The sequence below is a fragment of the Silurus aristotelis genome, assembly GCF_946808225.1.
Source record: "Silurus aristotelis genome assembly, chromosome: 2".
In the NCBI taxonomy this organism is placed as follows: Eukaryota; Metazoa; Chordata; class Actinopteri; order Siluriformes; family Siluridae; genus Silurus; species Silurus aristotelis.
In genome coordinates, this window is record NC_139575.1 from 3507894 (window position 1) to 3534855 (window position 26962).

The 26962-nt window shown below is 42.6% G+C and overlaps 2 protein-coding genes and 1 long non-coding RNA gene across 3 annotated transcripts in view; 1 reads left to right on the plus strand and 2 right to left on the minus strand.

Moving 5' to 3' along the window:
* negr1 (neuronal growth regulator 1) overlaps positions 1 to 15127 on the minus strand; it is a 197736-nt gene extending 182609 nt beyond the window's left edge. The window contains exon 1 of the mRNA XM_083563892.1: positions 14676 to 15127. Coding sequence (XP_083420018.1) covers positions 14676 to 14845 — 170 coding nt within the window. The 5' untranslated portion in view covers positions 14846 to 15127. The remainder of the gene's footprint in view (positions 1 to 14675) is intronic.
* Positions 1 to 26962, plus strand: part of LOC310739254 — a 430707-nt gene that overhangs the window by 332100 nt on the left and 71645 nt on the right. The window lies entirely within an intron of this gene.
* LOC310737268 (craniofacial development protein 2-like) overlaps positions 1 to 26962 on the minus strand; it is a gene marked incomplete at its 3' end in the record, with an annotated part of 390247 nt that overhangs the window by 331134 nt on the left and 32151 nt on the right. The gene's annotated exons all lie outside the window — the stretch shown is intronic.

Here is a 26962-nt window from a genome sequence, read left to right on the forward strand (position 1 = left end):
TCTTCGTGTAGGCTGCCTTTTGTTTTTCTACCTTCTTCCTCTGCTTTTTTCTTTTTCGTCATATTTCTTCTTTTTCTGCTTTAGCTTTTTTTGTAGCAACCCCTATAAACGTTGGTGGAGGGTCTTAGCTACATTCTGACCAAGTCTGGGCCAATTACTGCTAACACACTAGCGCCACCTATGGGTCATATTTGGACCAAATTTAGAAGTGCATTTACACACAACTTTCGAGGTCCCCTGGTGGTCTAGTGGTTAAGATGCAGCGCTCCCACCGCTGCGACCCGGGTTCGATTCCCGGTCAGGGAACCATCCCCAGCCACTATTAGTGCCGGTCCCAAGCCCGGATAAATTGGGGAGGGTTGCGTTAGGAAGGGCATCCAGCGTAAAACATGTGCCAAATCAAACGTGTGGAGGATCCGCTGTGGCGACCCCTAACGGGAGAAGCCGAAAAGAAAGTTTATTTACACCCAACTTTCGAACCAGATCTCAAAAAATCATTTGAGTAAACTGAGATTTAGTTTAATTTACGGTAGATATTACATACATCAATAAAACAAATAAAAAAACATGCGGTCAGCTTTTTATACAGACTCTGTGAATGGGAGACTCTTGAGGAGAGCTTAGCCAATGAGAGTCAAGCATCAGTAAGTCCCACCCCTTTTAAACGTTTGTTTTGGTTTTATCTTTAAAACCAAATGAGATAGCTCGGTGGTTAAATTGTTGTACTTTTTGGACTTCCAGAAGAGATCAAATCCCAACACCACTAAAGTGTCACTATTGGGGCCCCTGTGTAAGGCCCTAAACCCTTATCTCCTAAGTGTACAAATAAATTAAAAATCATTCTAAGTCTAATTCTAATTCTAAGAAGAACCATTGTGCTGAACTCCACAAAAACCCTCTAGCTCCACCAATAGGGAAAAATGTAGACAAACGTTGACAAAAGAACAGCTGATAAGATTTGCATATACAATATATCTGAACATCCCGTTCCACATTTAGTCTCCATTTGCTGTTATGAGCTCCACTCTCCTGGAAAGATGTTCCACTGGATTTTTTTGGGAGATTTGTAAAGATTCATTCAGCCACAAGGGTGTTAGTAAAGTCAGGTACTGATGTAGGTGAGAAGGTGAGGAGGCCTGGGCTGCAGCCAGTGTTCACATTCATTCATGTTTAATAGGGTTGGAGCTCTGTAGCTGGAGATCTTCCACATTTCGGTCCCTAGAAAGCAGATCTTCATGTAGCTGGGTTTGTGGACAGAGGTATTGTCATGCTGGAACAGGTTTGGGTCTCCTAGGTTAAGTGAAGGGAATAGAGACTGTCATTAAAGATAATCAACCACATTATAGCTGCCGTAGAGTAAGCAATAACAGGAAATAAACTGTTTTAGGAACAACTGTACCTTTAAATAGATAAAAAATCATCACATTATGGTTGTCATCAGAAATGACTAACAACTTGTCATATTTGGTTTCGGAGAAACAAAATACGAAGGTTATAGGAACGTCTCAACATCATCCCATGACGCCAACAAACCAGGAAATTGGAATTGAAATGTGTGTGTGTGTGTGTGTGTGTGTGTGTGTGTGTGTGTGTGTGTGTGTGTGTGCCTTATTCCTTCATTTTCCTTCAAACGTTGCTGTTACGACTGTGTAAACTCCAACGTGCTGAAATGCACACAGTCATGCTGAATAATTGAAGAAAAAAAAAAAGAAAACATTGACTCCGGCATCGCTTTAGTACGAATAAAAAACAATAATCTCTTGAAGCACTTTAAATCGCAAGGTCTACACAACATTAGCCTTGTATTATGCTTTAAACTAGCGCTCTACTCTCCCAACGGTGCACAGCCAATTTTGCCTGAGCGAATGTGTGATTCAACTAATCAGCTATTTATCAATCCCTGCTCGAGTTGATTAAAGATGTGCGAGAGCTGGAAATCACCAAACTAAACAATATATAGCAGCACGTAGGAAGACTTACAGGCTCTCATTCGCTTTCGGATTTCAAGTCAAGTGGATTTCAACTATGAACAGTGCAATACAATATACAGACACGAATAATGTTTTGTTTTTAGATACAAAACATGTTTTTTTCAAAGATTAGCTGAAAACTGATGACTAGCATGTTTTTAATGCTAGTGGAAGCTAATTTTTTTTTCCATTTAGCACTTTTAGCTCACATGCATGTTGAAAACAAATTGGCTGATGATTATCATGAATACCAAAAGCTGACTGGTTAATTTTCCAAACTTTGCCAAACTCTGATTGGTTGACGGAAGCCAAATTATTCAAATGTGCATTGAAGAACTGATCATTTTTCAAATAACCTCAAGCCATGCAAAAAATCCCGCTCTGTCTCTCTCAGTCTCCTTTCCCCAAACGTCTCAACTAACTTCCAGCGAAAGTGCTTGGACCCGTAATTCTATTTGCAAAAATACAGCAGAACAGATGTTCATTTTTATTAAAACAGAGACACCGTGAGCCGTCAGTTCCGTCTCGATCGGCACGATGAAGATCTACATCGCTTAGAACGTGTCCTGGGACGGTGTCAGATTTCGACGCGTGGAGAGGACGTGCTGTTTCTGTCTCGCATTTCAAAGGAACCCGAGCTTTTTTTATTAACAGCTACTGCTACAGAATAAAAATAAACAGGTATCTGAGTGTACAGTTCTCACATCACAAAGACAGCAAACACACAGCATTCCTTTGTAGCAGCGCTACACCAGAGCTACTCCCAGGCAGTATATAAACAAAAAAAAACCTACTCTAGAAACATTCAGCAACCGCCAAGTCCTAAATAAACTCATAATGCTGGTACGTTCCTATATTCTTTTTTTCTTCTTCTTCTCCCCCCCCCCCCCCCCCCCCCACAAGCAATGAAAATGCTGCCGAGCTGAAGGTCTGTTTTGCTGAAAGTGAATGATATGAAATGAAATTCTAAAGATTACGGTTTATGGCCTGTAGTATGGAGATGAAAACAAGATTGGACTGGAATGAACTGGAGAGTATTGCGCTCTGGTCACGAGCGATATCCCAGGATTCCATAGAAATGCAATCGTGTAGATCTGGCGTCAGCGAAACGGGAATAGTGTGTTAGTGGAAATGTGAGCTTTATGAAATCGTTATTATATATGGAACTGGTATGCAAACCCTTTTTTCAATAAAATATATATATAAAAAGGTTTAAAAAAAAAAAACAGCTAAAATCCCCCTTTTGAATAATAAATATACAAACACTACACAACATAGGAGTGGTGTTCTACCTGAATCAATCCACCTCTTAATACAATCATAATGAAGCCACGGCTCTAGAAACCGTTAATATCATAGAGAAACGCAGTAAAACAGAGCGCTGCATCACAAACAGGAATCTTATCCGCAAAGAACGAATGTCATCACTAAAGCAAGAAACCCAATAAACACAATTCAACACGTCTCTTTTCACTGTAGCCACAGCTGCACTGCCCAGATACATCATCTCTAGCAGCAGCATTGATATTAACCTCATAATGCGACCCCGGGTTTTTTCATGTGCAATTTTTTCCTTGCATTCCGGTTTGAATTTTGTGTCAATTGTAAATTGTGTTTTTTAGTGCAGGAAAAAAAACAAAAAAAAAGTATAAACAGTGCAAAATCTGATAGGATAAAAAAAAAAAAAACCTTTTACTTGACGGCATCGCCTTATGCGCCGTCAAGTAAAAGGTGTTTTTTTTTTATTATATCCGATGACCCGAGAGAAACACTATGAAATCAAGAGAATCGACTGTTCGAATCATTTAATACATGGTCATGGACAAAAAAAAAGGAAAATGTAAGTCAGTGATTCTGATTGAGTTTATGACAGCGGAGAAGGAATTTCTGACCCTGGTGGCCTTCCACTGCTATATACAAACGTATAAAATTAATATTTTTATAAATAAATAAATGTATATAATTCTCTTCACCCCCCCCACTCAAGTGCTACTGTATTCCTTAAACCCCTTTATGAGGACCTGATTAATATGAAGCTTTTATTTCTGAGACAGAAGGTGACTAAAGTGTCAGGATGGTAATGTGATTATTCTCTTACAAATCTCACCATTTTTACTAAAAGAAAAACCAGAACAAGGTTGTGGAAATACGTACGATCAAAAAAACTAATTGCTTGCCGAAACAACACCACAGTCCCGAAACATACAAGTTTCACACATAATGGACCAATCGAGCTCAGAGGCAACTCGTTAGTCCCGAGCCACAGAAAAGAATCGTTCAGAATGAATGAATCGGGTTCCATATACAAAAGACTGACGTGGAAGCGTTAAAACGCCGACCTGATTTACACAACAAACCACTCACACCTGTCCACATTACCCAGAATAATATCCAATTTATTGCGATTAGCATTATTTGTATGCTAATCATGATGGAGATCTAATCTGTGAGCTCATACAGAGATTTTGCTAACATCTCAAGGTTGTGAAAATACTTCCCAAATGTTAGCTAGTTTGCTGTGAATGGAGCTAATATACATCATGAATTTAGCCTCATGTTACCTAGCGAGTTTTGCTAACGTCTTTTTTAAAATATCACCTTATGCTAGCTTGCGGGCAAACCTTAATTCTTGTTTGAACTAGCATGCTAGAAACAGGTGCGATATAATTAGGATAATAGAGCTCCAAGCTAGTCAGAGTAAATATAAAACAACACAGGCTAAGGCTAGTAATAACATTACTATTATAACGTTACTATTACACTATTATGTCATCTGTTAGCAAACCTGACTAGCTACTAAACACTAGTGCAAGAGAGGTCAATTTAGCAATTTAGCTGGGATGTTTTATGTGGCTAAAATGGGAAAAAAATATTTTTTAAGTTTAATGCTAAAAACATGTTTAGCGTGAACATTAGCATATCTTTTGCACTTTCGCTTGAATGTGATAACAAGTTTTTTTTTTCTGTCAGAAAGTGTGAGTAAAACGTGTGTAGGACCTTTCACGTGAATTTGATGTCCGTATTTACACATTGGTTATCAACAGCGTCATCGAAGGCACCAAGTATCAAGAATTTTTTTTTCTTGAGTGATGTTACACACTTGAGCGCCCCGAAAACATCTAGCCAAATATGAACTCTCCTGACGCTAATGAAAGTAATATTTTCGAACAGTTAAAAAGAGAACGAGGCCATGTAAACGCGAGGGGAGAGAAAGCCGAGCGTGAACGAGAGCTGACAATACGAGCTTAACGCATGAACGCTTCCTTATCGCAAGCTGTTCAGTGCCCACTTTCCCCCAAAGCCGCCGTGGCAGAATGATTCGCCTGAGAAAACCTGCAAAGAGAAGGCGACTGCGTCAGCCAACGCGCCGTGTCCGAACGTACTCGTCTTTTTTTCTTTTCTTTCTTTCTTTTATGGTCAGTAAAATAATGAGGAGCTATTGTGTGAATGTGTGTGTGTGTGTATGTGTGTGTGAATGTGTGTGTATCCTCATTTCATTTTAGGATATAAAATTTTTTTTAATTCTGAACAAGATTTCATCACCGCCAGCTTTATTAGAAAGAGATTAATAGATTAAGTGGATTAATAAATACAGAAAGAGAACAAAATTACTACAAAGCTTCTCTTATTCTTATTCTCTTGTTCTTCTTATTACACTTCTCTAAAATGGAAAAATGGAATGAAGCAGCGATAGATAAATCACCAGGTGAGGAGAGGTGCTAACGAGAACATCCTAGCAGACTAGGAGACAAAAAAATAAAGTTTTTTTTTTCCTCACGAATAAGCCTTGATAAATGATTAGTTGACACAGCTAGTCTTTTTTTATTATTATAATTTTTTTTCTTCTTTACACCAACAGCTACTGAAAGCGTCGAGCCGTGCCCTTTCCCCTTCAGTGAATCATCTCTTTGGGTTTGTTCTGAACTGCTTGTGTAACTAAACGAGTCTTATATCTGAGTGGCCTGTATCGCCATAGCAACAAAAGGGTACATCCTGTACGTTTTAAAATGATTACTAATGTTTATACCTTTTATCCAGAATAATATCCAGTTTACTTTGATTAGCATGATTAGTATGCTAATCGAGACATGAAATTAAATTAAATGAAAGAGACTTCGCTAACACAGGGCTGTGAAAATACTTCCCAAATGTTAGCTAGTTTGCTGTAAAATGGAGCTAATTTATCTCATGAATAAATTCACGCTCACGCTACGAGTATTGCTAATTCTTGTTTTGTTTTATACATCAACTTATGCTAGCTTGAAAGCAAACCTCAATCTTATATGAACCAGCATGCTAGAAACAGGTACAATGTGCGTTAGATTTTTCTCGCAAGCCTTCAGGCCTCGATAAATGATTAACAGTCACAGCTAGTCTTTATTTTTTTTTATCCTAACAGCTACGGAAAGCGACGAGATGCACCCTTTGCCCTTCGGTGAACGCTTTGGAACGTGAACGCCGATAATCGATTAATCGTCCCATAGTTTTTGAAATTGATATCAGATTAAAGAAAAATCAATAAAACATAAACACTGTGTGGAACTTTATTACAGAAATAAAAAAATATAGTAATAAACGTAATTTCAATGCTCTGGACGTTGTATAGATGTTAAAAGATGGACATTTTATTCATGGCTGTTTGGATTTAGGTAAAATAGTAAGGCTTTGAAGTAAGATTCCATTTAACTGAAGGTAATAAATGCTTTTGAAGTTGTTTGTTTGTTTCCAACATTTACTAATACATTTAGAATACCTGCAAGTTTTTACATTTTCGTTTTGTCTGTAAACTTTAGTGGATGCACTATGAATTTACATGAACGAGTTGCAGTTCCCAGTCTCTAGAGGCCGCTGTCGTACTGTATAATAAAACACAACCCGGAAAAACTATCCGTGTTGATTTTTCCCGATAGTTCCAGCAATCGACTATCGGTGCAGATTAATTTTGCGAAACGGATGAATCAGTCGACCTCTATGAGAAAGACTGTGTGTGTAAATGATCTGCATCTCTGCTGCATCTCTACTTAACTCCTGGTGCTGATTTTCGTTTTATTTCTCATTTGAACGTTTTCTTCTCCAAATGAAGAAATTAATCTTGTGCTTTTTTTTTTTCTTTTTTTTTTTATCAAAATCACCGAATGCAAAAATCCTCCATGCACCTCTGGAAGATTCGTTCGTAAAAATTAATAAAATAGCAGGATGAAACGGTTACATGACGCCGAGTCAACCGACAGACCAGAAACTACCTGCGTTCGCCACCTTGCACCTGAACTTCCAGCCAATCACAATGCAGCGCTCCTCAACAAGTCTGGGACGAACCAAAATGAAGTGCTGATTTGAAAAGTACAGCCAGCAGAGCCGAATATTCCTCCCACTTTGATTATCAAGGCGATTAAAACCAGAAGCCGCGGGCCGTGTCGCTCGTTACACGTGCGGCTTTTTCGTTAAAGAAACTCCGAACTGCGACTTTTATTCGTCCTGCAGGTCTCCGGGAAAACGCTTGCGTGATTTTAAATGGAGGTCTGAAATAAAATGCGAAAAAAGAAAAGTCAGAGTTTAAAATTATTTTTTTTTGTCAAAGTGGCACTGATCTCCGGGGAGCGGCGAAAGTGCGAAAGCTTTGTACCAAAAAAAAAAAAAAAAAAAAAAAAAAAAAAGGGGCGATTAATCAAGAGAGGAGAAGAAGTGGTGTAAAGAACGAGCAGCCCCCATACACACACACACACACACACACACACACACACACACACACACACACACATTGATATGAAGTGCTGAAGTGGGCTGTGTGAGCCAAAAGGCCAAAGAGCATCAGAGCCTCTGAGAGCACATCCTGACATTAATGGGGAAAGTGGGACAGTCGTGACTGGCCTATCGACAGCATGCAACACACCCACTCTCATTTCATCCACTCCTCGGTGCAAGATATAAAGAGCTAGGCCCACACTCTCTCTCTCTCTCTCTCTCTCTCTCTCTCTCTCTCTCTCTCTCTGTGTCTCTTCAGCTCCCGATAATGAAGTTTTAAAATGTCACATTGGCCCACATGTGAATATTTATTTGAAATCACGCGAGGAGGAGGAGGAGGGTTGGGTAGTTGTCGAAACGACGCGGACTCACGCCTGCCGTGCAGCTCGGGTCTACAAAGCGTGATGAGCGGCTGCAGCTGTGCTCTTTTCACTAATTACGCAAATAATATTCAGGCGCGTGGTGATGAGGATGCTGGTCAGGTCTAAGGGACTCTCTCTTTATGGCCCGCACGGCTGCAGGAGAAGGACCTCTGTGACCGGGAAAAACAATGGATATTTGCGAGCCCGAGCTCCACTCGGCCTTTTGTCATGTAGAACGACGCCTCGGGCGCTGACGCCGGAGCTCGGTGAAAAGGACCTGGCGAGAATTGAGTATTATTGGAAACTTATGTAAGAGGCGTGAGAAACGAAATCGCCGAAGCGTCGCTGAGCGCGTTGGGGCCGGACCGTTTCCTTCCTCAAATAACTTCAACTCGGTGTGGTTTTTTTTACCAAGCTGTAGGGTTAGAAAGTTTGTCGACACCCGAGCGTTGGGATGTAGGTCCTTTTTTTTTTTTTTATCCAAATCCACACCTTTTGATAAGCGCCACTCTTTCGGAAAGATGTTTGGAGATTCGTTTAGACACGTGAAGTCAGGTACTGAAAAATGTATTCCAAACGTGCCCAATACGGTTTAGTGCTCTTTAGCTATATATTATATATACTATTAATAGTATATAACTATTTACTCTAACGATTTACTATTACTAGATTGCGAAATTCCAGGAATTTTCAAGATTGGAAACTTTCAATGGGAATTAACAGGAATTAATGGGAATGAACTGTGAAATTACAAAAATCGCAGGTGAGCCAAAAACAGGGAAATTAATTGTAGTTTTGTTAAAAAAAAATTTTTTTGGTTAAAACAACCAGATTGAATGGAATTTAGTTGAATTTCTACCTAAACATTCACCAATCACATGCACACAGCACACATACTGCAGGGTTACTGAAACCACGCCCCCTACATGCAGTGTTCATTCCTCTAGATCCACAACCTTTTTTGCACCACGGACCGGTTTAATGTCGGACAATATTTTCACGGACCGGCCTTTAAGGTGTGGCGGATAAATACAACAAAATAAAATGATACGACCATAAAAACTGTTATCTGAATATAATAATAAACGTGAATCTTCTGTGTTGTGTTTTGTTCAATTTAGGGTTTGAATTTAGCGGTAATGTATTATGTGTTAGCGGCCGGAGCTCCTTTAAGAAGGTAGTGGATGGAGGTAAGACATGTGACCGAGGCATCATGACCTGCATCAAGAGTGAGTCATAGACAGATCATTTCCAAAATAAAACATTGTTCAGCATCAGATAATAAATAAAACAGAAATAATGTAAAAGTTATGTATACTTTCTGTGCGGTCCGGTACCAATTGACCCACGGACCGGTGCCGGTCCACGGCCCGGGGGGTTGGGGACCATTGTTCTAGAACATAACATGCATCATTTCTGACAATCCTGCACACAAAATAATGTCAAAAAATTTCCATCTTGGCGAGTATTCACGTAAATGACATTATTATTACATACGTTTATGTTGAAAACGTCTTTGTGCTGCGTGTAAACTGTTGGGCGATAAAAATGCTACAATTGTAGTAACAAATACGCTGACTAAGTGAGATAATTAAAAAAAAATTCAAAAAAAAAAAAAAACGTTTTTTTATATGTATTAGTTTACACGCGTGTCAGCTTATGTTTCTATTTATGTTTGTATATATACAGTTTATATAGATTTCTCTCCAAATTTCTAATTCGTTCCCATAAATTTCCGTAATTTCCAATAAACTCCTGGTAAGTTTTCAACTTCCGGGTTTCAAGTTTTATTTGTTGTATGTACAGACGTTAGTGACGGTTTGTACAATTAAATTCTTAAGTGAGGCTACAGGCAAACTACAGCGAAAAAACTATAGCCACCCTGCACAAACCCTTCCATAGGACATATAATAAACAAGGAAGAAGGTATAAATAAATCTTAACAAAAGCACAAACAGTCAAGTCTCGTTATATCACACATTTTTCCGAATCCAATTCCAGTCATTTCCATTCGTCACAGAGCTCAGAAACTGACATCTGATCCGCTGGGTATCAAATTGGTGTCATATCCATCCATCCTTTTTCTATACCTCTTATCCTACACAAAGTCGCCTGGAGCCTGTTCTTCCAGGGACCCCCCGGGGGGGCACAAGGACTACCCTGGACACCAATACAGTACAATCTGGAAATGCCTTTATAGTGCGAGAGGAAATCGGAGTAACCTGAGGAAACCCCCAAAGCACTGGGTGGAACGTGCAAACACACACACACACACACACACACACACACACACACATTGGGTAGAGGGACACTTTGAACCCCCGACCCCCTGGGGTAACTGGCAAATGTGCTAAACATCACTAACTGACCAATTGTCCCGTATTCCCCACAACCTACAACTACCCCCACTCCGTCAACATAGGCCCCTCCCCCTCATTTATTACCAAAACTCCAAAACACAGATTTTATTCAAAATACCAGTGTGTATATTTGTGTTTATGAAATATGGAGTACCATCACAGTCGTACCGAATCACCGCTAATGACTTTGCTGGAAAAAAGCAAACCGGTCGCAGTATTTTTACAGACGAGTATCAGCCACGCGGCGTCGCTCGCTAATCCGGCAGTCGTGTCCCGAATCTGCGAGTCTCGCCGCGGTCTCTCTGCTACAGTACGTAGCTTCCACTAATGAGGAAGAGAGCTGGCGTTTCCTTTCGGCCCATGAGAACATGGAGAGATCCCTGCTCATGAATTCATTTCAGCTGCTCTAATTTAGATTCCTGCACTGGAGTACTTTTGGGTGATGTTAACTGGGGAAAAAAGTAAAAAAAAAAGTAAAGCACATCCTATATATTATTGATATATATTATACGTCCAATGGCATCATCGCTGCCGTCCTCCCATTGGTGGAAAAATCCAGCGTCAAACCATCATTAACGGTGTAAAGAATGAAGGGCCGGGCTGATATATCAATATAATATCAATATTGTGATAAATGATTATACAATACACTTTTCGGAGATATCGTTGCCATGGTGATGATTTTTTTCTTTCAATTTTTAATTCAAAATTAAATGGTATTGAATACGCAGTGCTGATTTGACTTTTTCTTTTAAACTTTTCTTCTACATTATTTGTGTGGCGGCCGTCATGTGTCATGTTATTGCTATGGAAACGAATTCGGATAAAGGGAGGTGGAAGTTTAGTGCTTAAGGCATTAGACTTAATATTGGAAGGTCATGAGTTCAAATCCCAGCCACACCAAGAAGAAGCAGCCACCCCTGGGCCCCCTGAACAAGGCCCTTAACCCCATAGCTGCTCTGTGGTATAAATGAGAATAATGAAAGTCGCTCTGAAAATCTTTCAAATATCCCCATCCTGATCTATGGTAACAATGAAATATGGTATATTTGTGTATATAAATGCCGGATTAATGCTACATCGTGAATCCTGGACCTCAAGACTCGTGAAGCAAACTCAGAGCAGCACTGACTGCTGTCAATCACAGCGTCGTCTGGGATTTTACGCCGAAGCGAACCAATCACATGCACTTAACTCCACTCCATTACCTGCATTAATTCTGACATAAATGACTAGACTCGGCTGATGACTGGAATCCGTACAGACACTGACGTGAGCTCTGCCTTAAATCAAACACTCCCGGGGTGATCAGGGGGCGTTCACGTCACGGCGGGTGAAGATCCATTCGTCAATTAATCAGCCGATTCATGAGCAGCGAATCGACAATTATTGCGCGAAACATTCCCTGTATGAGGAAAACGCCCATCCAATTCAGTCGGGTTTTATTGTACAGTCAAGCCATGCTTTATTGATTTCTCTTTCGAGGAACCTACAAGTGTATAGATGAAGTTGAGGATGAAAAAGTTTAAATGATCACTGCATTAGCTGCAGGGTTGCCAGATTCAATTAATCCTTTTATTATCCATCCAAGGTCCAAGCCAATATCTCTTCCTGGTAGGGGAGGGGAGGTGAGGGGAGGGGTAGCTCCCAGCTGTCCAAGCTGCCACTCTAGGGCCCTTAAGCAAAGCCCTTAACCCTCTGTGCCCTGGAGGCGCTGTATCATGGCTGACCCTAAACTCTGACCCCGGCTTCCGAGCAAGTAGGGATATGCATAGAAAAGAATTTCACTGCACTGTTATGTATATGTGACAAATAAAGGCTATTCCTACTTCTCTCCCATTAAGGAAGATATACTGTACATGAAGGTAGGGTTGCCAGATTGAATCAACACTTTGCAAGTGTCTATTCATTGATTCCCCGCCTTAATGTAAAAAAGAAAAAGGCACGGGTTGCCAGATTAAAAACAGCAAATGATATTTAATTTCTATACAAACATTATTCAAACATTAAAATAAAACAGGGTTGCCAGTTTGCTACGGCCTGACAATTTCAATGTGTCTAAGCTCCTGATTTATGACACACCCAGCATTTTTTATTCAAAACGTCAATTTTCCTGTAACGTGTCATTTCATTTTATGTTGAGGTCCCAGTAGTGCACAAGTAAAAAATGAGGATGAGGATGATGTATGAGAGGATCCTCCATATTCAAGTCTCTTATTATACAATTACAGTTGTAGGTAGAGGGTTGCCAGATTTAATCAAATGTGTTCAAACCATCTTCTAAACCTTAATTGGATTACAAAATAAACACATCCTTCTGCAGCTGCTTCTTGAACCTGATTATTTCTTCTTTTTTTTTCCACACTGTGTTACGAGTTTCAAAAGCAATGTGACTGAGGAGGTTGAAGAAGCAGCTGAAGATATCAAGAACACACCCATGAATTGTTTAATAGTATACATTTTCCCCCTCATATGATTTGTCTTTTGTTGTTTAAAAGCTTCTTATAGTTTTACAGATGAAGATGAGGATAAGATGAGGATGAGGTTTGAACACATCCTGTCTGTCTTTCTGTCTGTCTCTTATCATAAAATCACACTGGGAGCTGCAGGGTTGCCAAATTGAATCAACTGTTTACAAAGGACACACATACCTTGTTTTCCCATCCTAATTCGAATTAAATCATAATCAATAATCAGTTATTTCAATATAATAATCATTTTATTGAATGGGAACGTTGGGGGGGGGGGATACAGGGTTGCCAGATTGTAAAACGTCCTTTCGTTGACTTAATGCCATAAAATAATATCAATCAGTATGACTATGATTTGCATATAATAAAAACTCAGACCTGCACTCTTTCTAATACACATGATGATGATGATGATGATGATGATGATGATGATGATGATGATTTCCTAAACAAAATGATACAAGGTACGAATTATGCAATTCTGCTTATAACGCATATCTGGCAACCCCTGGTTTGAAATGGCTGAATGAACGCCTTTTTCATGCACTTGCAGACTTCAGGGTTTGGATCCACAGCCGGGTTCTGGTTCCAGCGTAAGAAAAGTCCAAACACAGAGACTCAAAAACAAACGTTACACATTGTAGAGGTTTTTATGGTTTCCGGTTTGGGAGAAATAAAAAACATCAACACCATCAACAAACAAAAAAGAGCTGGCGGGGTTTCCAAATGAAAGAAAAGAAAGGAGGGGAAAAAAGAGAAACGGAAACCTCCCCATCCCTCATTTCTGTTACATAATCGCTGAAAAGTGAAGGTGAAAAGAAGAAAAAAAAGGATGAAGTCGGGAATGGAGCGGGAAATGCGCGAGCCTTTTGAAGAAGTGCAACATAGTGTCAAATAGGAAATAGCGGCGCGCGCGCTGTGTGTGTGTGTGTGTGTGTGTGTGTGTGTGTGTGTGTGTGTGTAACAAGCACGCGCTGATCAGAACCGACTGTTAGAAAGTATTAAAAAGTATCAGAATGTATTGTAGAGTAATGGAGATTATTTGAGACTATTTGAGACTATTGGAGACTATTGGAGACTATTTGAGACTTTTTGAGACTATTGGAGACTATTGGAGACCACTGGAAAGAACTGATGAGAACTGTGGAGTATATAAATGTCGATGAGACTATTGGAGAATTTACGGGATAGTACCAGTGAGTATTAGAGGGGTAAAGTGGTTGTTGTGTGTTGTTCATTAATATAAAGGTAAGTTGTGTGTGTGTGTGTGTGTGTGTGTGTGTGTGTGTGTGTGTGTGTGTGTGTGTGTGTGTGTGTGTGTGTGTGTGTAACGCAAGTACAAACTGGAGAGCCCCGACTATTGTGGAGCATTAGAGAGAATCTACATGTAGTAGAGACTATTGAAGACCACTGGAGAGCATTTGAGAATATTTGAGAGCATTGGAGAGTATTGGAGAATATCTGAGAGTATTGGAGAATATCTGAGAGTATTGGAGAATATCTGAGAGTATTGGAGAATATCTGAGAGTATTGGAGAATATCTGAGAGTATTGGAGAATATTGGAGAGTATTTGAGAGTATTGGAGAGTGTTGGAGAGTGTTGGAGAATATTTGAGAGTATTGGAGAGTGTTGTAGGTGTAGTGTGTTGCTGTAATGAGCTCGCAGTGCTGTTACCTATTACCCTATAGGTGAGTTGTTTGTGTGTGTGTGTGTGTGTGTGTGTGTGTGTGTGTGTGTGTGTGTGTGTGTGTGTGTGTGTGTGTGTGTACCTGAGCAGCGCCGTGTCTCCTTGCCGGCTCACCACACTCTCACTCGAGGCATAGTCCACAGTTTGTCCAGCTGGCAAGCAGGAAGGCAGAAAGCAGCACAGGCTGAGGATGATCGCGGTGAGCCACTGACCGGAGACGCACGCATCCTGCACCGCACTCATAATGTCCATCACCGCGGGCTGAGAGCTTCACCACTGCCCCGCAAGCTCTCAAACAACAAGAACAAAAAACAACACAAAACACAAAACACACCGGCGATAGCGCTTTAAAATTATAATCCTGATTCTTCTGCTGCTTCTTCTTCTGCTTTTCTCCTTCCTTCTCCAGAAAGAGAGAGAGATACAGAGAGAGAGAGAGAGAGATATCACCGTGGCGCGCGCGCTGCTCCCTCGTTCTACACCAGCTTTGTTTTGGATGCTCTGCGTGTGCGCGCGCGCGTGTGTGTGTGTGTGTGTGTGTGTGTGCCTGCGAGCGCGCACTCGTGTGCGAGAATGTGTGCGCGCGTGCACGCGCCCTCCCTCGCTCGCTCTCTCTCTCTCTCTCTCTCTCTCTCTCTCACACACACACACACACACACACACACACACACACACACACACACACACACACACACACTCTTGCACCATCTAGCGAGCAAGGCCTGCAAGCTCTCTGCGCGCGACAGCTCCTTAAGCCCCGTTGCCAAGCGCCCGTTTCCTTGGCAACACTTTCCCTGTAGCTCGTGACACTTCCCCCGTTCGGGGCCTGCATGCATTTCTGCAAGCAATTCTACAATTCTGTCTGATGCGCATGCATTTGTGCAAACAGTGTGATGCGCGCGCATTTCTGCACTCGCTCCGAAGTGAATGCATGCAAAGAGTCTGATGTGCATGGATTTTCACAAGCAGCCTGATATGCACGCCTTTCCTTAGAGAGTCTGATGCACATGCCTTTCTGCAAAGAGTCTGATGTGCGTGCATTTTCACGAAGAGTCGAATGTGAATGTGTTTCTGCAAATAGGCTGATGCACGTGCATTTCCGCAGAGCCCCATGTGAATACATTTCCACAAACGGTCCGATGCGCACGCTTTTCTGTAAACTGTCTGATGTGCCCTGGTGTCCACCAAACACCATCAACATCAAACATGGACACCATTTTCAAACCTGATTGCTCAGAAGGCATTGATTTATTCATTCCGGCAGAACTGACATGTTCTTTATCGTTTATAATGCAACAACAAAAAAAAGTTGTTAGCTGCTGTACTGCAAAGTCACCTATTGGTCGTTGCCATAGTAACATTAACTCTCGAATGGTGCAGGTCAATTGCATAAAAAATCTGTCAGACTTTGTGACATCACCGCGCACAGAGTTGTTATTGCGGACCACTAGTCTCCTCTGTGTCAGAACCTTGGTGTTAATATCATGGTCCTATCACATCAACAACATGGTGATGGAAGCCAACTGTTTCATCTTAGTTTTCTGAGGTGCTCAAGAGCCTTTACAGCTGCACCACTGAGAGCATCCTGATGATGGGGTCCTGAGTCTGGGATGGGAACAGCACCAAGTAAGACTGGAGTTCTTCAGATCAGGAGTTGATCAGATCAGCTCTTGTAGTCTAACTACAGCAAGATGGAATCACTTTCAATCCCTGAAGGCCAACGTACGCAACATGAGGAGGAGCTTTTTCCCAGAAGCAATTCAGGCCCTCAACTAGAAGAACGTTTATTAGAGAAACTCGTGTATATTCCATTTCTATTTTTATTGCAAATTCTATTCATCATATTCATTTTTTTCTTTATATTTGACTTGATTTTTTAAATATTTGATTTATTTCATGCCTCAGACCAGTCATTTCATTGTCCTACAGTGTATTATTGTGTATGTGACAAATAAAAATCTGAATTTTACAGCTTTTGTGTTTTTTTGTATTATATGGAGAATAATTTTGACATATTTTTCGCCTTTTTCTCACTTCAAAATTGAGCTCTGGCAACGTTTCCTAAAGCTGGCACACGAGAACACCTGCATTTCTTGCTCCAGCACATCTGAATACACAAATTGGCTAATTATCCTAGAGACAGGCATTGGAAACTCCCAGTTAGTGCTCATTATTCTGATTATGTCCTGTAATTTTGGAATGCTGCTAGTATACAATAATTATCCCTGCACCAGTTCAGGCGGTTTTGGCGATTTTACTTTCGGAATACGTAAACGAAATACTTAAACACAACAGATTTACAATTTATTACAATTTAACCCAAAAAAATATACAGCCAAAGAAATTCCTAGATTCCTATCAATATAAATGATTTTTTCCCTAAATTGTTATACATTTTAGACTGCATTTTATTGTATTTTATTTTGTATTTTTATGCCATATTGTCATGTTTTTCAAAACATACACGTTTTGCCCAATTTGATACATTTTTTTAAAATGTATTCATTATTTTTTAATCCTGTTTTCTGAGGAAAATAATAAAAGTAAATAATTATTTATATTTACCACACAAATAATATATAATCCAACATATAATAAAACCATACAACATCCTCTACATCTGCCTCTTTCACACCGACTACCTGCATGTCTTCCCTCACCACATCCATAAACCTCCTCCTTGTTCTTCCTCTTTTCCTCCTTCCTGGTGTCTCCATCCTCAGCATTCTCCTAATGATATACCCCATGTCCCTCCTCTGCACATGTCCAAACCATCTTAATCACACCTCCCTCACCTTGTCTCCAAAACGTCCTACATGCGCTGTCCCTCTAATAAACTCATTTCTAATCCTGTCCATCGTCATCATTTCCAATGAACATCTCAACATCTTCAGCTCTGCTACCTCCAGCTCCACCACCTGTCTTTTACTCAAAGTTTCCAAACCAAACAACATCTCAGGTCTCACCACAGTCCTATAAACTTTACCTTTCACTCTCACAGATACTCTTCTATCACAAATCACTCCTGCTATCACTCTTCTCCACGCACTCCACCCTGCCTGCAATCTTTTCTTCACTTCTCTAACACACTCTCCATTACTTTGCACTGTTGACCCCAGGTACCTGAACTCCTCCACCTTCTTCACCTCTCCTCCCTGCAACCGCACCCCTCCACTGCCCTCCCTCTCATTCACACACATGTACTCTGTCTTACTCCTACTGACTTTTATTTCCCTTCTCTCCAGCGTGTATCTCCACCTCTCCAGGCTCTTCTCAACCTGCTTCCTAATTTCACCACTAATCACAATATCATCCGCAATCATCATAGTCCAGGGGGACTTCTGTCTGACCTCGTCCTTCAACCTGTCCATCACCACTGCAAACAGGAAAGGGCTCAGAGCCGATCCTTGATGCAGTCTAACCTCCACCTTGAACCAGTCTGTCGTTCCTACTGCAAACTTCACTGCTGTCACACTGTCCTCATACATGTCCTATTATAAATATATTATAAAATAATTATTTTAGCGTTATATAATTAAATATAAATATATACAATTATTAAATTTAATTAATAAAATTATTTTTATATAAGTGCAATAGCAGGTACATTTATATTTGTTTATTGCATTTGGCAGACAACCTTTATTCAGAGTGATTCTTGCAGCTGAGCAGTTATGAACTTAAGGGCCTGAGGGGCTCTGAGGTGGCAGCTCGGTGTGGCTGAGATTTGAACTCACAACCTTTGGATCCAAAGTCCACCTGAGCATAAGATTGGTATATATTTTCTATTTGAACACCTCATTACACATTTAGTCTCCATTTGCTTTTATAATAATAACGTCCATGGGAAGATATTCCACTGGATTTTGTGGAGATTCATTCAGACACAATGGTGGGTTATAAAGACAGGGACTGATACACTACAGTACAGTAGAGTAGAGAAGGTTTGGGGTGCAGTCGGTGTTCACATTTGATCCCAGAGGTGTTTAATAGGTTTGGAGCTACAGAGCAGGAGATCTTCCAATCTAACCCATGTAAAGCAGATCTTCATAAAGCTGCTGGAACAAGTTTGGGTCATAATCAAATGCATTCATTCAAGACGTCTGATACAATTAAGTGCCTCCAGCCTTTTGGTAACCTTCCCCTTTTTTGGGGGAAGAACCACACATAGCTAGAGAAGTCAGCTATAATGTGTTTATAATCCTCTTTAAACACCTTGCAACTAAAGGAGAATTCATCAAGTCCATGGTTAAGAGTTTTCCTCAGGAGGAAGATGCTTATCTTAAAGAATTAACCACTGAATGAACTCGCACTAAAAATGATTTTCAATTCTTCACTAAATCGAAGCTTTTACTCGCGTATAAACATCAATTTAAAGGGGGTTTGTGTTTGTTTAAAACGTTGTCGTGGCTAAATAGAGGCACTAAAACACTTAATGATTCGGCCATGCATCATGTTTCCTGGTTTATTAGTGCGAAACGATGCGCTGCGCCAACAAAACCGTGTTTAAATGTCAACAGAAAGGCAATACATGTTCTCAGGAAGGTCAGGAATGCACAGGAAGAAGATTTTTTCCACTTCCTTAGTGTATTTATGTACAATCATCAAATACCTGTATCAGATTTCATCAGAGTATTTTCTTTTCCGGGACAATTTTCCTTCACTATAATAGACTGTGTCATTATTTTCGATTGCAGTATGTGACAGAAAAACGTGGCGTTCCTCCATAATCCAATTCGAAGTCGTATTGTAAAGAGTGTTGTAAGAAAAGCTGGGGTGAGTGTGGAGTGAGTGAAGTGAGGGTTTTCTCATTGTTTGTGTAACTATGGAAAATGCTGTCCTTCATTATGAAGGTAAAGATGCTTTATATTTTTTCACATGTACATTATAACAGGGATTTTAGGAAGCTGTAATCCGAGTGCAGGATCAGCTACGATACAGCGCCCTCTGGAGCACAGACGGTTAAGGACCTTGGTCAGAGGCACAAGAGTAGCAGCTTGGCGATACAGGGGCTCGAACCCACAACCCACCTTCCGATCCGTAACCCAGAGCATCAGCTACCACTTCACCTGGAAAAGGTGTGACGTGCAGGAGAATGGAATACTGAACGCTATCCCTTATTTACACAGAGTTCTCACACATCACTCATTTGTGTCTATCTATCTATCTATCTATCTATCTATCTATCTATCTATCTATCTATCTATCTATCTATCTATCTATCTATCTATCTGTCTGTCTGTCTGTCTGTCTGTCTGTCTGTCTGTCTGTCTGTCTGTCTGTCCAAAAAGTATTGGGACACTTGACCGTTCCAGCCATATGTGGTTCATACAATGCCCCTTTGCACAAAGCCAGCTACATGAAGATATACTTTCCATGGTTTTGAGAGGAAGATTTCCTGCTATAGCCCTCCAACCCTACTGAACATCTTTGGACAAAATGTGAATGCTGACTCCACCCCAGGCTTTCTGACCTTCTCACATACATCAGTATCTTTCTTAGTGGAGTGGAGGTTTTTGGAACAGTAAATGGGGACTAAATGTGGAATGGGATGTTTCAAATAACACATACCAATCTTATGCTCAGGGGTCCACAAACATTAGTCCATATAGTGAACATAGTTCTTATGTGGAAATGTACACAGGTTGCACATGTTTTTGGGATCTTGATCATGTAACTGGACATTTTTTTTTTAACCAGAAACATGAGTTTCAAAAGCCTAACATACAAGTCATCTTGGTAATGCAGCAACTTCTTCTTTTTTAGGGTGTCTGATTAACAGCAGGAATAAACTATCTGAAGAACCATACAAGCTGTGTGAAATGATGTTCTGCCAAAAGTATTGGGACACCAGACTGTTCTTGCCACACGTGGTTTTTCTCCAAACTGTTACCACAAAAGCGCAATTGTATTAGACGTCTTTGGATGCGTTTGGTAGCTTCCCTTCACTTAAACTGGGAGACCAATCACCTGTTCCAGCATTACATTGCCAAGCTCCAGCTCCATTAAGATCTGCTTTACATGGGTTGGAGTGAAAGATCTCCTGCTGTAAAGCTCCAAACCCTTTGAACACATTTGGGATTGAATTTGAACGCTGACTGCACCCCAGGTCTCCTCACCTTCTCACCTACATCACCGCCAGACTTCACTAACACCCTTATATCTGAATTAATCTCCACAGAAATCTAGTGCTTCCCGTGGGCTCACCACCTGCAGGAGGGACCGTAAGGGACGGTGCTGTGTGGATTGGGCAGCAGTCGAAGGCGGGGGCCTGCTTTGACTGCTGCCCCCGCGACCTGAATTACGGATAAGCGGGAGAAAATGAATGAATGAATGAATGAAATCTAGTGGAACATCTTCCTAGAAGAGAGGAGCTGATTATAATAGCAAATAGAGAATAAATGTGGAATGGGATGTACAAAGAGAAGCACATACCATAATTATGGTCAATATTATGAAACACCCAAATCTATCTATCTATCTATCTATCTATCTATCTATCTATCTATCTATCTATCTATCTATCTATCTATCTATCTGTCTGTCTGTCTGTCTGTCTGTCTGTCTGTCTGTCTGTCTGTCTGTCTGTCTTTCTGTCTGTCTGTCTGTCTGTCTGTCTGTTTTGTTCTATTCCTCAAGTAGAAATGTAGAAGGAGTTACCCGATTCATTAAAGCAGAGGATTAGTACTTTTACTTGAGCACAAGAACGGCGTATCTTCGGTGCATCGAAGTGAACAGGATGTAATACGATAGTCAGCCATTTTTAAGGGGAAAAAATTCTAATCCTTAAATTAAACTATATTTCATGCGCAAGGCTTGTGCAGGCGATCTCGTGTAAGATATACGCCAGTGATAAGTCAGCATCGAGATTTAACAAGCTCAAGCAATTTTCTGCACCAATGGGTTTCTCTTTTGCTCAATAAGCAAACTCTAACACTAATTCCTACACAATTACAGAATCGTATACAGAAACTCGAGTCTCTGTATTCTTACTGATGACCTTGTAAAGCATGCTGTGTTCGTTCGAGCATCCCGTTGGTCTCGGTAGATTTTATTGACCCACTCGATGGTGCTTTTTAATATTCTTACTATCTTACATTAGTCTTGGAAATTTTAATTTTATTACTACGTAAACAAGCTGTCGGACTTGCGTCAGCCTGATGATGTCGCTGTGATGAAGAACGTGAGTTTTTTTTTATTTCTTGGAGTTTGGTTTATGGGAAAGTAATAACAGAAATGACAAAGAAATTTTTTTTATTTATTTTACTTTTGTTTACTTACTTACTTAAATGTTGGTTTTTGTGGATAGACATCGAAAAGTTATAGTATATAGTATCAGATTTGTCAAATTTTGTTTTGGTAGAGAAAATATATAGTTATGAGTGTACAATTATAAATGCTTTTCCAGATTAAATGATTGAACCGAAAAACTGCTTCTAATGTAGCTACCAAGCAGTGGTGTGCGGTCAGGTCCAGCAAAGCCTTCTCTGCTGGCCCAAACACTATCAGATGCACTGACCTACATTTACAACCTAAATTCTAATATTTGTTCCATGAAATTGCCATCCATCCATCCATCTTCTCCCGCTTATCCGATGCCGGGTCGCGGGGGCAGCAGTCTAAGCAAAGATGCCCAGACTTCCCTCTCCCTAGACACTTCTTCCAGCTCTTCCGGGGGGACACCAAGGCGTTCCCAGGCCAGCCGGGAGACATAGTCTCTCCAGCGTGTCCTAGGTCTTCCCCGGGGTCTCCTCCCAGTGGGACGCGCCCGGAACACCTTCCCAGGAAGGCGTCCAGGAGGCATCCGGAACAGATGCCCGAGCCACCTCAGCTGACCCCTCTCGATGTGGAGGAGCAGCGGATCTACTCCGAGCTCCTCCCGAGTGACTAAGCTTCTCACCCTATCTCTAAGGGATCGCCCAGCCACCCTGCGGAGGAAGCACATTTCGGCCGCCTGTATCCGGGATCTTGTCCTTTCGGTCATGACCCAGAGCTCATGACCATAGGTGAGAGTAGGAACGTAGATTGACCGGTAAATCGAAAGTTTCGCCTTGCGGCTCAGCTCCTTCTTCACCACGACAGACCGGTACATCGACCGCATTACTGCAGAAGCTGCACCGATCCGTCTGTCAATCTCCCGTTCCACCCTTCCCTCACTCGTGAACAAAACCCCAAGATACTTAAACTCCTCCACTTGCGGCAGGAACTCCCCACCAACCTGAAGTGGGCAAGCCACCCTTTTCCGACTGAGGACCATGGCCTCGGATTTGGAGGTGCTGATTCTCATCCCAGCCGCTTCACACTCGGCTGCAAACCGTCCCAGTGCATGCTGAAGGTCCTGGTCTGATGAAGCCAACACGACAACATCATCTGCAAAGAGCAAAGACGAAATCGTGTCGTCACCAAACCGGACACCCTCCGACCCCTGGCTGCGCCTAGAAATTCTGTCCATAAAAATTATGAACAGAACCGGTGACAAAGGGCAGCCCTGCCGGAGTCCAACATGCACCGGGAACAAGTCTGACTTACTGCCGGCAATGCGAACCAAGCTCCTGCTTCGGTCATACAGGGACCGGACAGCCCTTAGTAAAGGGCCCCCGACCCCATACTCCCGGAGCACCCTCCACAGGCCGCCGCGAGGGACACAGTCGAATGCCTTTTCCAAATCCACAAAGCACATGTGGACTGGTTGGGCAAACTCCCATGAACCCTCCAGCACCCTGTAGAGGGTATAGAGCTGGTCCAGTGTTCCACGGCCTGGACGAAAACCACATTGTTCCTCCTGAATCCGAGGTTCTACTATCGGCCGTATTCTCCTCTCCAGTACCCTGGCATAGACTTTCCCAGGTAGGCTGAGAAGTGTGATCCCCCTATAGTTGGAACACACCCTCCGGTCCCCCTTCTTAAAAAGAGGGACCACCACCCCGGTCTGCCATTCCAGAGGCACTGTCCCCGACCGCCACGCGATGCTGCAGAGGCGTGTCAGCCAAGACAGCCCCACAACATCCAGAGACTTGAGGTACTCAGGGCGGATCTCATCCACCCCCGGTGCCCTGCCACCGAGGAGTTTCTTTACTACCTCGGTGACTTCAGCTTGGGTGATGGACGAGTCCGCCTCTGAGCCCTCAGCCTCTGCTTCCTCAATGGAAGACGTGACGGCGGGATTGAGGAGATCCTCGAAGTATTCCTTCCACCGTCCAACGACATCCCCAGTTGAGGTCAACAGCTCCCCACCTCTACTGTAAACAGCATTGGTGGGGCACTGCTTTCCCCTCCTGAGGCGCCGGACGGTTTGCCAGAATCTCTTCGAGGCCAGCCGATAGTCCTTCTCCATGGCCTCACCGAGCTCCTCCCAGGCCCGAGTTTTTGCCTCGATAACCACCCGGGCTGCAGTTCGCTTGGCCTGCCGGTACCCGTCAGCTGCCTCAGGAGTCCCACAAGCCAACCAGGCCAGGTAGGACTCCTTCTTCAGCTTGACGGCATCCCTTACTTCCGGTTTCCACCACCGGGTTCGGGGATTGCCGCCTCGACAGGCACCGGAGACCTTACTGCCACAGCTCCGAGCGGCCGCTTCGACAATGGAGGTGGAGAACATGGTCCACTCGGACTCAATATCTCCGGCCTCCCTCGGGATCTGGTCAAAGCTCTGCCGGAGGTGGGAGTTGAAGATCTCTCTGACAGGAGGCTCGGCCAAACGTTCCCAGCAGACCCTCACAGTACGCTTGGGTCTGCCGAGTCTGTCCAGCTTCCTCCCCCGCCATCGGATCCAACTCACCACCAGGTGGTGATCAGTTGACAGCTCCGCCCCTCTCTTTACCCGAGTGTCCAAGACATACGGCCGCAGGTCAGATGAAACGACCACAAAGTCGATCATCGACCTGCGGCCTAGGGTGTCCTGGTGCCACGTGTACTGATGGACACCCTTATGCTTGAACATGGTGTTCGTTATGGACAAACTGTAACTAGCACAGAAGTCCAATAACTGAACACCGCTCGGGTTCAGATCAGGGGGGCCGTTCCTCCCAATCACGCCCCTCCAGGTGTCACTGTCGCTGCCCACGTGTGCATTGAAGTCTCCTAGTAGAACGACGGAGTCCCCAGTCGGAGCACTGTCCAGCACCCCTCCCAGAGACCCCAAGAAGGCCGGGTACTCTATACTGCCGTTTGGCCCGTAGGCACACACGACAGTGAGAGACCTATCCCCGACCCGTAGGCGCAGGGAAACGACCCTCTCGTTCACCGGGGTAAACTCCAACACATGGCGGCTGAGCTGGGGGGCTATAAGCAAACCCACACCAGCCCGACGCCTTTCACCATGGGCAGCTCCAGAGTTGTAAAGAGTCCATCCTCTCTCGAGGAGTGTGGTTCCAGAGCCCAGGCCGTGCGTAGAGGTGATCCCGACTATCTCTAGTCGGAACCTCTCAACCTCACGCACAATCTCAGGCTCCTTCCCCGCCAGCGAGGTGACATTCCACGTCCCTAGAGCTAGCTTCCGTGTCCAGGGATCGGGTTGTCGAGGCCTCCACCTTCGACTGCTGCCCGATCCTCTTAGCACCGGCCCCTTACGGTCCCTCCTGCAGGTGGTGAGCCCACTGGAAGGCGGCCCCACGTCGCTCCTTCGGGCTGAGCCCGGCCGGACCCTGTGGGGGAAGGCCCGGCCACCAGGCGCTCGCATACGAGCCCCAACCCCGGGCCTGGCTCCAGGGTGGGGCCCCGGCTGCGCCATACCGGGCGACGTCACGGTCCCTGATGTAGTATCTCTCATAAGGGGTTTTGAACCGCTCTTAGTCTGACCCGTCGTCCATGAAATTGTATTAATTTATTCCCAACAGTTTATTCTCTTCATTTCGTAGTGTTTCTCTCGGCTGCACTGCTTCCAGTACGTGTATGTGGATGTTAGATTTTTTTTGTCCAATCAGATTTCAGCCTCTATGTGCTGCCATGTCAATCTAATCTGCCCATTGCCTTTAAAGTCAGTACTGCTGGCTCTTTTACCTTAGTCTCTATTTTCAATGAGTCTGTTTCTTTAACCAATCAGATTTCATATTCTCCTCACAGGGCAGCTCGCTGGCCCAGAGTAGTGTCAGCATTTTCCCGTCCTCTGATTGGTTGGTCAAAGTGATACTGTTACAGCGGAATTCGACTGGTAAAACACATGTGTAGCTCTGCACACATTAATACACCTGAGTTAGACTTACGGTGGAAGAGAAATTTATTTGGTCTCGGACATACTTAACAATAGATTTTCAGGAAGGCTAGACATTGTGAGGAAGGCAGACAACTCTGAAGCTAGCTAGCTAGCTTGTCCAAAGAACCAAAGAGGGTTTGGTCAGTTACAGCCTCTGATTAGCGGTGCAAATTATGAGTCTGCATCTCACCAACCTCTTGTAATGTAGAGGTTTGGAGCTTGCTTAAGTAAAATGGTATTATATAATGGTGTTGCCCTTTTGTACAGTATTGATGGTTTCTATAATTACGATGTGATAGCGGTGGTATTAAGAGGTGGATTAATTCGGGCACGTCCCCACCATGTAGGGAAATATGATCAATATTGGCATGTGCAACAATTATCACAAACTTGTTTTTCAGAAATGCAACATTGTTTCATAAAATGTAAAAAAACAATACAATGGTTTCATAAAAGTTTCAGAGATTGACATAAAAAATATGTTATTTGGCTCTATTTTCAAACACCAGGCCACACCCTTACATGAGATATCAAACAGCATATGAGTAAAACTTTCAGAAGTGAATTCTGTTCACGGACTCGTTTTTCTTTCTCGACATTTGCCCATTGATGAGCTCTTAGGTCACTCACTTTTCAGCCCTTGCTTTGTTTATGCCCAGAGCTCAGCTGTGTAGCACTGCATTAAGATGAATATCTTCTCACAACTGCAGTGAAATAGCAAAGGGAAAAAAGGAAGCATTGAGGAAAAGAAAATGTGTTGCAGAGCCACAAGCCAATTAGCTGATCTGTTCTAGCCACGAAATGAACTGCGAGAGGAACCGTGTTGAGACCAGCGGTGTGAGAATGGTTTGCTAGTGAGCCGCTTGAGATCATTTTTGCCTCTCGTACAGAAAATGCTGAGTCATTGATCTGAGACCAGGAATGCAAGAACAAAGATGTTCAATGTAGCCATGGGTTTTAAACATTTTTAGGACTACAACAGCTTTCAGATAATGGAAATGTACGTCGCATTCATTCACATTTTGATGGCCTTCTTTTTTCTTTTTCAACGTTTCTTTTTCATACTGTAGAAAGCAGAAAAAAAAACATTTGTATTGTTTCTGAGCCGCAACAAATCAATCATACGAAGTGAAGTCATTAAAATATCACAATATCCCATATGAGCAATGCCTTAAAGTGCA